The sequence below is a fragment of the Arachis stenosperma genome, chromosome 5 (genome assembly GCF_014773155.1).
Source record: "Arachis stenosperma cultivar V10309 chromosome 5, arast.V10309.gnm1.PFL2, whole genome shotgun sequence".
NCBI classification, from domain to species: domain Eukaryota; kingdom Viridiplantae; phylum Streptophyta; class Magnoliopsida; order Fabales; family Fabaceae; genus Arachis; species Arachis stenosperma.
In genome coordinates this window covers 48,465,626-48,474,493 of record NC_080381.1, presented here as the reverse complement: position 1 = coordinate 48,474,493, position 8,868 = coordinate 48,465,626, and the positions used below count along the sequence as shown (strand labels likewise).

General features: G+C 37.8%; 1 protein-coding gene across 1 annotated transcript; it reads right to left on the bottom strand.

The window, feature by feature from the left end:
- Nucleotides 1–4,506: 4,506 nt before the first annotated feature.
- Nucleotides 4,507–8,122, bottom strand: LOC130980772 (uncharacterized). The gene is made up of 7 exons (XM_057904418.1): nt 8,089–8,122; nt 7,676–7,755; nt 6,521–6,764; nt 6,138–6,268; nt 5,352–5,831; nt 4,905–5,186; nt 4,507–4,857 (listed from the first exon to the last, which is right to left on the bottom strand). Exons 1-7 carry the CDS (start codon nt 8,120–8,122, stop codon nt 4,507–4,509), a joined length of 1,602 nt encoding a protein of 533 aa, XP_057760401.1.
- Between the last annotated feature and the right edge of the window lie 746 nt (nt 8,123–8,868).

The window sequence follows — 8,868 nt, the reverse complement described above, 5'->3', positions numbered from 1 at the left end:
GTGATATACCACTTATCTTTTATTGATTTTTTTCCAACTTTACTATAATTTTATGGCTATCCTTACCTAATTATGTACTTAAGTATCCTCCAGGATTTTTAAAGAAAGTATTTTGCCCTTAACATCAAACAAGGTTTAATTTACAAACCATGCATGATTTGTTTTGATTTGAAAATTAAATCGATATAACATATTATTTATACTAAGTTTAGTACATTGAAAAATGATGGATTTATATATGTTCTTTTGAAAAAGATAAACTAATTTCCTCTATTTCAAAATGAAGTTGTTCTAAATTGTTGTACTATTTTCCTAATAATGTTTATATTGAAACTGTTCGATTCAAAATTTCTTCTTAAGCTTTCGAATTAACTCTCCTTATGATACATTTCATTGCTTATATATATCCTTGTTTATTGATGATCTCACGTATTCCTTCAAATCCTTGTAAAATACCATCTTGTTCAATTGTGGATTTGAATATTCCTTCAGTTTATCGCATAAACTTTTCGTGCTGTTTGTCTTTCTCTTCTCATGTTTTGTATTCCTTATATGTGCTAGTTCTTAGGGACACGATTTGTGCGTACGGAAAGTGAATCTGGTTAGTCTACAAAGTTATAAGGAGTTATGGAGTTTTGAAGTGACAAGAGGAAGTGATCATGCTTTGTTAAGAGTTCTGAACGAACATTATGCCTATTTACTTTTAGATTTTGAAATTTTGTTTGCATCAAATTATTTTTATCAACTTTTGCATCACCTAATATATTTTCCTTTGTGTTTGTGATATCATTTTCTTGGAGCCTTTAAAATATTCAAAAGGGGATGTGAATATAAATCTTTTCTTTATTTTATATCAATTTTCGAAGGCGAAAATTTTTGTAAGTTGGATAGAATGTAACATCTCGCATTTTTGAAAATCTAATTATGAATAAATTGTGATTTTATTTTATTAAGTTTAAACTTTATAATTTTAGAAATTATTTTATTAGAAATAATTAAATAGATTCGGAGATAATTTCATTTTAAATCAATTAAGATTCTTAAGTAATTTTATATAATGGAATATTTTGTATAATTTTGGTAATTGAAAAATAAGTAAGAATTGTATAATTTAATTTAAATAAATTCTATTTTAAATGAATTATGTTATTAATTTGAACTCCTAGGAATTATTTTATTAGAAATGATTAGATTGATATTTATAAATACTTTAAGTTTAAGTCAATTAATATTTATGTACAATTTTTATTATAATTAATTATTTTATAAATTGAAATTAAAGTTTCAGAGATAGAAAAAAATAATAGAGATTTGTATGATTTAATCTAGAAAATTGATATTTAAATTTAAATTGTAATTTACAAAATATAATTAACTTGTTCATTTTAAAATGTAAATTAGAAATAATTGATTGAACTTAGCAATATGTTGATAAATAATGTTCCAAAATATTTTTAAGAGAGTATATTTGATTTTAAAATTACTCTATCCTCCAATTTTATCAAAATATCTATTCATATCTATCCATATTCTTTTATAAAATCCTAATTTCTAACCCTAAATTCCCAAATCACAAACCGTAATTCCCAAATTGAAAATCAGAAACCTTAACCTAATTTCCTCCAACCCTCAGCAGCTGCCAGCCACACTTCCTTACCTCAATGGTCACACAACACAGAGCAGAGAAAGAGATTTGCGGGAAGAAGAGAAAGAAAACGTTGCTGCCGTCGCGCTTGACTGCCGCCGCCGTCGTCCTCATCGCGCACCACCACCGTCCAGCAGGTCGTCACGCCGAGCTCGTTCCACCACCGTTAACACTGCCACGAAGAAGAGAAGACGACGTCATAACGCGAGCCAAGGCCGAGAGGAAAGGGACGTTACATTAAACGCCCAGAATGGTATCCATTCTGGCGTTTAACGCCCAAAACTCTACCTTTTTGGGCGTTAAACGCCCAGCCAGGTATCCTGGCTGGCGTTTAAACGCCAGTTTTCCTTCCTCACTGGGCATTTTGAACGCCCAACTTTTTCTGTGTAATTCCTCTGTTGTATGTTCTGAATCTTCAATTCTCTGTATTATTGACTTGAAAAGACACAAATTAAAAATTTTTTGAATTTTTTTAATGATGAGGAATAATCAAAATGCAACTAAAATCAAATAAACAATGCATGCAAGACACCAAACTTAGAAGTTTGTATACTACTGACACTAACAAATTGAGAATGCATATGAGAAACAACAAAATACTCAAGATAAGAGAATTTAAAGATCAGAGCAAGGAAATCATCAAGAACGACTTGAAGATCAATGAAGACACATGATTGAATTCGAAAAAAATGCAAGAAGAATAGAGACATGCAATTGACACCGAACTTAAAATGAGACACTAGACTCAACAAGAAACATAAAATATTTTTGATTTTATGATTTTATAATTTTTTTGTGCTTTTTCGAAAATTATATGGAGAAGAAAATAAAGAGATTCAAAATTTTTAATAAGAATTTCAGGAATCATGCAATGTTAGTCTAAAGCTTTAGTCTAAAGAAATTAGACATGGCTAGCCAAGCTTCAGCAGGACATTACATTCAAGAGCTAAATTGATGAGAATCAATCAGCTTTGGTGATGATAAGAACATCACCTTAAAACACTAGAATTCATTCTTAAAAATTCTGAAAAAAATACCTAATCTAAGCAACAAGATGAACCGTCAGTTGTCCAAACTCAAACAATCCCCAGCAACGGCGCCAAAAACTTGGTGCACGAAATTGTGATCATCAATGGCGCCATCATCATGGTACGCTCAATTGCAATCTCAACTCTTTATCACAACTTCGCACAACTAACCAGCAAGTGCACTGGGTCGTCCAAGTAATAAACCTTACGCGAGTAAGGGTCGATCCCACGGAGATTGTTAGTATGAAGCAAGCTATGGTCATCTTGTAAATCTCAGTTAGGCGGATTCAAATGGTTATGGAGGATTGATAATTAAAAGATGAATAAAAATTAAAGTAAAGATAGAGATACTTATGTAATTCATTGGTGAGAATTTCAGATAAGCGTATGGAGATGCTTTGTCCCTTCCGTCTCTCTGCTTTCCTACTGTCTTCATCCAATCCTTCTTACTCCTTTCCATGGCAAGCTGTATGTTGGGCATCAACGTTGTCCATGGCTACAGTCTCGTCCTCTCAGTAAAAATGTTCAACGCGCTCTGTCACAGCACGGCTAATCATCTGTCGATTCTCAATCAGGTTGGAATAGAATCCAGTGATTCTTTTGCGTCTGTCACTAACGCCCAGCCTTCAGGGGTTTGAAGCTCGTCACAGTCATTCAATCCTTGAATCCTACTCAGAATACCACAGACAAGGTTCAGACCTTCCGGATTCTCTTGAATGCCGCCATCAATTCTAGCTTATACCACGAAGATTCTGATTAAGGAATCCAAGAGATAAACATTCAAGCCTTGTTTGCTTGTAGAACGGAAGTGGTTGTCAGGCACGCGTTCATAAGTGAGAATGATGATGAGCGTCACATAATCATCACATTCATCATGTTCTTGGGTACGAATGAATATCTTAGAACAAGAATAAGCTGAATTGAATAGAAGAACAATAGTAATTGCATTGATACTCGAGGTACAGCAGAGCTCCACACCTTAATCTATGGTGTGTAGAGACTCCACCGTTGAAAATACATAAGAACAAGGTCTAGGCATGGCCGTGAGGCCAGCCCCCATAATCTAAGAACTAGACGTCCAAAGATGATCTAAAGATCTAAAGTGATCCAAAGATCCAAAAATGTAAAATACAATAGCAAAAGGTCCTATTTGTAGAGAACTAGTAGCTTAGGGTTTACAAAGATGAGTAAATGACATAAAAATCCACTTCCAGGCCCACTTGGTGTGTGCTTGGGCTTAGCATTGAAGCTTTCATGTGTAGAGACTTTTCTTGGAGTTAAACGCCAGCTTTTGTGCCAGTTTGGGCGTTTAACTCCCATTCTTGTGCCAGTTCCGGCGTTAAACGCCAGAATTCTTGAGCTGACTTGGAACGCCTGTTTGGGCCATCAAATCTCGGGCAAATTATGGACTATTATACATTGCTGGAAAGCCCAGGATGTCTACTTTCCAACGTAATTAAGAGCGCGCCAATTGGGTTTCTGTAGCTCCAAAAACTCCACTTCGAGTGCAGGGAGGTCAGAATCCAACAGCATCTGCAATCCTTTTCAGCCTCTGAATCAGATTTTTGCTCAGGTCCCTCAATTTCAGCCAGAAAATACCTGAAATCAAAGAAAAACACACAAACTCATAGTAAAGTCTAGAAAAGTGAATTTTAACTAAAAACTAATAAAAATATAATAAAAACTAACTAAAACATACTAAAAACATACTAAAAACAATGCCAAAAAGCATATAAATCATCCGCTCATCACCACGTGACCTAAGAACTTCACTTCCTCCTTCCAGAACTCTCATTTGGATAACTTAGCATACAATTTTCGCTCCTTTAAGATTCAAAACACAATTCTCATGTGTTCCTTATGCTCCTTCACCATCTTAGAATAAACTAAGATGTCGTCTATGAAAACCACCATGAATTTCTCCAAAAAAGGACAAAATACTTTGTTCATGTAGTCCATGAACACAGCAGGTGCATTCGTCAACCCAAAGGACATCAACGCAAACTTGTAGTGTCCATAGCGTGTCCTAATCGCTATTTTCGAAATGTCATCCTCTTTCACCCTTATCTGATGGTAACCGGATCTTAAGTCAATCTTGGAAAACACCCCAGCTCCTTGCAATTGATCAATTATGTCATCGATTCTAGGTAATGGATACTTGTTCTTCACCGTCACTTTGTTTAACTGCCGGTAATCCACGCAACTCGCATTCCTCCATCATTCTTCTTTACCAATAAAACTGACGCTCCCCACGGAGATACACTCGGTTGAATGAACCTCTTATTCAAAAGCTCTTCCAACTGAGTCTTTAATTCAGCCAGCTCTATCGGAGCCATTCGATACGGTGCAATCGATACTGGTCCAGCTCCCGGCTCTAATTCAATGTCCCTTTGAGGTGGGAACTCAGGAATATCTTTCGGGAACACCTTCAAAAAGTCTCTAACTATCGGGATTTGATCAAGGTTCTGATTATCACCTAACGAATTTGCAGCCAACAGAATATAACCCTGACACTATTCCCCATTACAGTGCACTACTACATAGTTCAGGTAGTAACCCTCAGCTATCGCTGCCCCATTTTCTCCTTCCAGCATAAATTGAATTGACCACTCAAAGCAATCTAACAAAACTCAATTCTTTGACAACCAATCAAACCCCAAAATTATCTCCAAATTAACCATTGGTAAACAGATCAAGTCATGCACAAAGTCTCTACCCTCAAGCTTGAAACCTACTTGCCTATAACCTGACCTAGCCATAACCGTCTGATGCGGAGTATGTACATGCAATTCAAATGCCAATTCTGACATTTTCAAGCCTAGTTCCTCAACTTTGTCAAACAAAATAAATGAATGCGAAGCTCCAATATCATATAATGCAACAAAGATTTTACCACCAATTAAACAGTTACCTCTCATTAGAGGATCCGTCTTAGCAACATCCTTGGCGTTCATAGCAAACACTCGCCCTTGGTGTTGACTCTGACCCGCATTCGGGTTCTTCCCACAAGTGCAATCTCTCGTAATATGACCAGGCAAACCACAATTAAAACAACCACCTATACCAATCTTGCAAGAGTCATTTGGATGAAAACATCCACAACGCACACAAGTTAAATCTGGAGAAATCTTACTCTGATTCCCTCTTCCTTTGGCATACTGAAAATGGTTATAAGTATTATTTCTAAAGCCTCCTTGACCTTGAGGTGCATGTCCTCCTCTCTTGAAATTTTAACCCTTCGGCTGAAAGTACTTGCCACATCCCCAACTAGTGTTTCCTCCATGAGTGTCCCTTGACGATGCTACCGTCTTTGCATATTCCTCAACAACTCCTGCCTTGTTCACAAGATCGGACAAAATATGAATCTCCAAAGGAGCCACAGCAGTCATGATGTTATCCTTCAAGCCCCTTTGATACTTGATGCACTTCTAGCTTTCATAGGTTTTTGGGGCACCCTGACACACCTTAGAGAACCTACAGAGCTCCTCAAATCGGCTAGTATAGTCCGCCACAGATAAGGAACCTTGCTTCAACTGCATAAGTTCCATCTCCTTCGTTTCCCTTGCAGATTCAGGAAAGTACTTCTTATAGAAAGCTATTTGAAATACATCCCAAGGGATATCGGCATTCTGAAGCTATAGCAAGCGGCACTCTCCTTGCCACCAATGCTGAGCCTCTCCCAAAAGCTGATACACAGAAAACTCCACGTATTGGTTATTCGGGACATGATGTGCTTGCAGCGCGTGCTCTATGGCCTAGAACCAGTTATCCGCTTCTGTAGGGTTGGTTGAACCTCGAAAACTTGGCGGATGAACTTTGAGAAAAGTAGCCAAGGTCATCAGAGAACCTCCCATGTTATCACCATTTTCTTCCGGATTATCATTTCTGTTGTCATCTCCATTACCATTCCCAGTCGGTTGGCCCAACCTCTGCACAGCTTGCAGAGTCGCAGCAGTATTTGCCTCCATGGTATTTGTAAGGTTAACCATTGCCGCCATGAATTCGGCATAGTTATCGGCCGGTTGCTCATTTCTACTCTCTGCTCGTGAACGTGTACGACCTCGTCTGTGAGTGGCCATTAGGGTTCCTATCTACACCAAACAATCGACATCAAGGTGATCAGTCGTAATATCAAAAGCCTAGTGATTCAATTATCCGAAATAGGCACTCACAAACAAGAATGCTATGCAATATCAAGTAGATAACCTAAATAGCATCAAAGAAAAAGATACACAAATTATGCAATGAAGCACAATCAGTCCATCCCTCAGGCTCACGAGGACGAACGGCTTTGATACCACTAAATGTAGCACCCTAATTATCCTAAGCCTTACCTTGCGTCGTAAAGCAAAGGTTAATCAAAGGTTATGACAGTTCTAAAGCTTATACATAATATATATAGAAGAAGTAATATATTCTAGAAGCCTGATGAAGGATATAGCTTAAAAACAGGATTTGAAAAGCACAAAACGTACTCACGAAGGTACAAACTTAACGCACAAGAAATAGATATAATATAACAAAAGATAAGAGTATAATAGTATGAAGATCTAGCCATGGCTCGCGGAGTTTAAGCCGGCTAGCTATATACAGATAACACAGAATTCTGAAAGTTAAAACAGCTTATATAAGTTTTTCTCTCAAAATAAGTCACTAGGCAAAAGTAAATACAAAAGATGAGAGACATATACAAAATAAGCATAAAGACTCCAAAATATATCCAGGATCCTCCGCTCTGTCACAATCAAAGCAACTCACCGAGGTGGGCTATGACCTGCATCTGAAAAATAACAACAGAATATGGTATGAGAACTGGAGGTTCTCAGTATGGCAAAAGTGCCCAGTGATGTAAGTTATAAGACCCCAAGATACCAAAAGTAATCCTAGAACTTCATATCCATCACAAGATTCATGTTAGAGCATAACTAAAAGCAGTAAAGCATAACTTAAGACCTTAACATAGTAAAAGGGGTAGTCTATCCTAAAGGATTTCTAATCTAACAGTTCTCCGCTGTCCCACAACCTTCACCAACCTACCCTCCATGCGATCCCATTGCCACCGCCTTCCGAACCTCCTCAATCCTAGTAGAAACATTGCAAGGAAAACACAAGTATAAGCATATACATCATGTAATTTAAATAGGCAATTAGGCATGTTATACATTTAGGCAAACAATACAAGTCGGCAAAGCAAACAAACAGATAGAATATGCACATGATGAATGCATGTTCTATTGGCTGTGATATCACATTGTCGGTTCAACTGCCAACCCGACACATCTCCATGGACATGTCGCCCTTCGTAATCATAATTGGGAACCCCTGAGATATGGTGCTCGAAACACCGTCCAGGATTTTGTGCCTGCACACTCTAGTGATCCGAAGGGATACGAGCAGGACACTCTTGCCACAGACCTCGCATCTCAATGTAAGCGGGATTAACCACCATCCTTACGCTATTGCCATGACCTCAACAGGCAGGATTAACCACCGTCCCTGCCAGGCGCATAGCGTCACATAATTCTCAGCATAAAACAGTAATTCAGTGGTTTTCAAAAACATTTTTTTCAGTATATCATGCAGCCATCATTCCATTCCGAGTCCTCTACTCATCTCAACAACTGTCAATTCAATATTTCCATTCCGAACTCATTAGTTCATCAGTTTCTATATTCATAAATCTTTTCTCCCTTCTCACTCCACTAAACCCATCCTCAGTACACCAGAAACCTAAGCCTCCGTTCTCTAACTTTTCAATGTATACCCTAATTAATTCTCCTAAGACCTTTCCCATGTCTTGATACCCAAAAATAAGCCCAAGAGTCTTAAAGAGGTGTCACAGAAGTTTACAAGCTTGTTGGGAAGGTGAAATAGTTAAAAATAAATATTTAGTTAAAAAACAGGGCATGTGCGTGCGCATAGGAGTGTGCGTGCGCACGCCCAAGGAGATTTTCAAAAGGTGTGCGTATGCATAGAGGTGTGCGTATGCACAAGTGAAAAATTTTACAATTCTATTCGCTCGCACAAGGCGTGCTAGCGCCCTCAATAGAATGCACCTTCCAACGTGTGCTTGCGCACAGGACAGTGCGTGCGCACAGCTGCAGAACTTCGTTGGGTATGTGCGTGCACAAAGTGTGCTAGTGCTTCCATCAGTAGCCATGTCCCTATGAGTGCGTGCGCACAGGTTTAAAAATT

Coding starts and splice junctions, on each gene's coding strand:
- LOC130980772 (XM_057904418.1), bottom strand. CDS start 8,122: ATGGTGGTTAATCCCGCTTACATTGAGATGCGAG. Junction 7,756..8,088: donor CGCTTACATTGAGATGCGAG/GTCTGTGGCAAG, acceptor TGTTTCTACTAG/GATTGAGGAGGTTCGGAAGG. Junction 6,269..6,520: donor AAATGGTGATAACATGGGAG/GTTCTCTGATGA, acceptor TATTTCAAATAG/CTTTCTATAAGAAGTACTTT.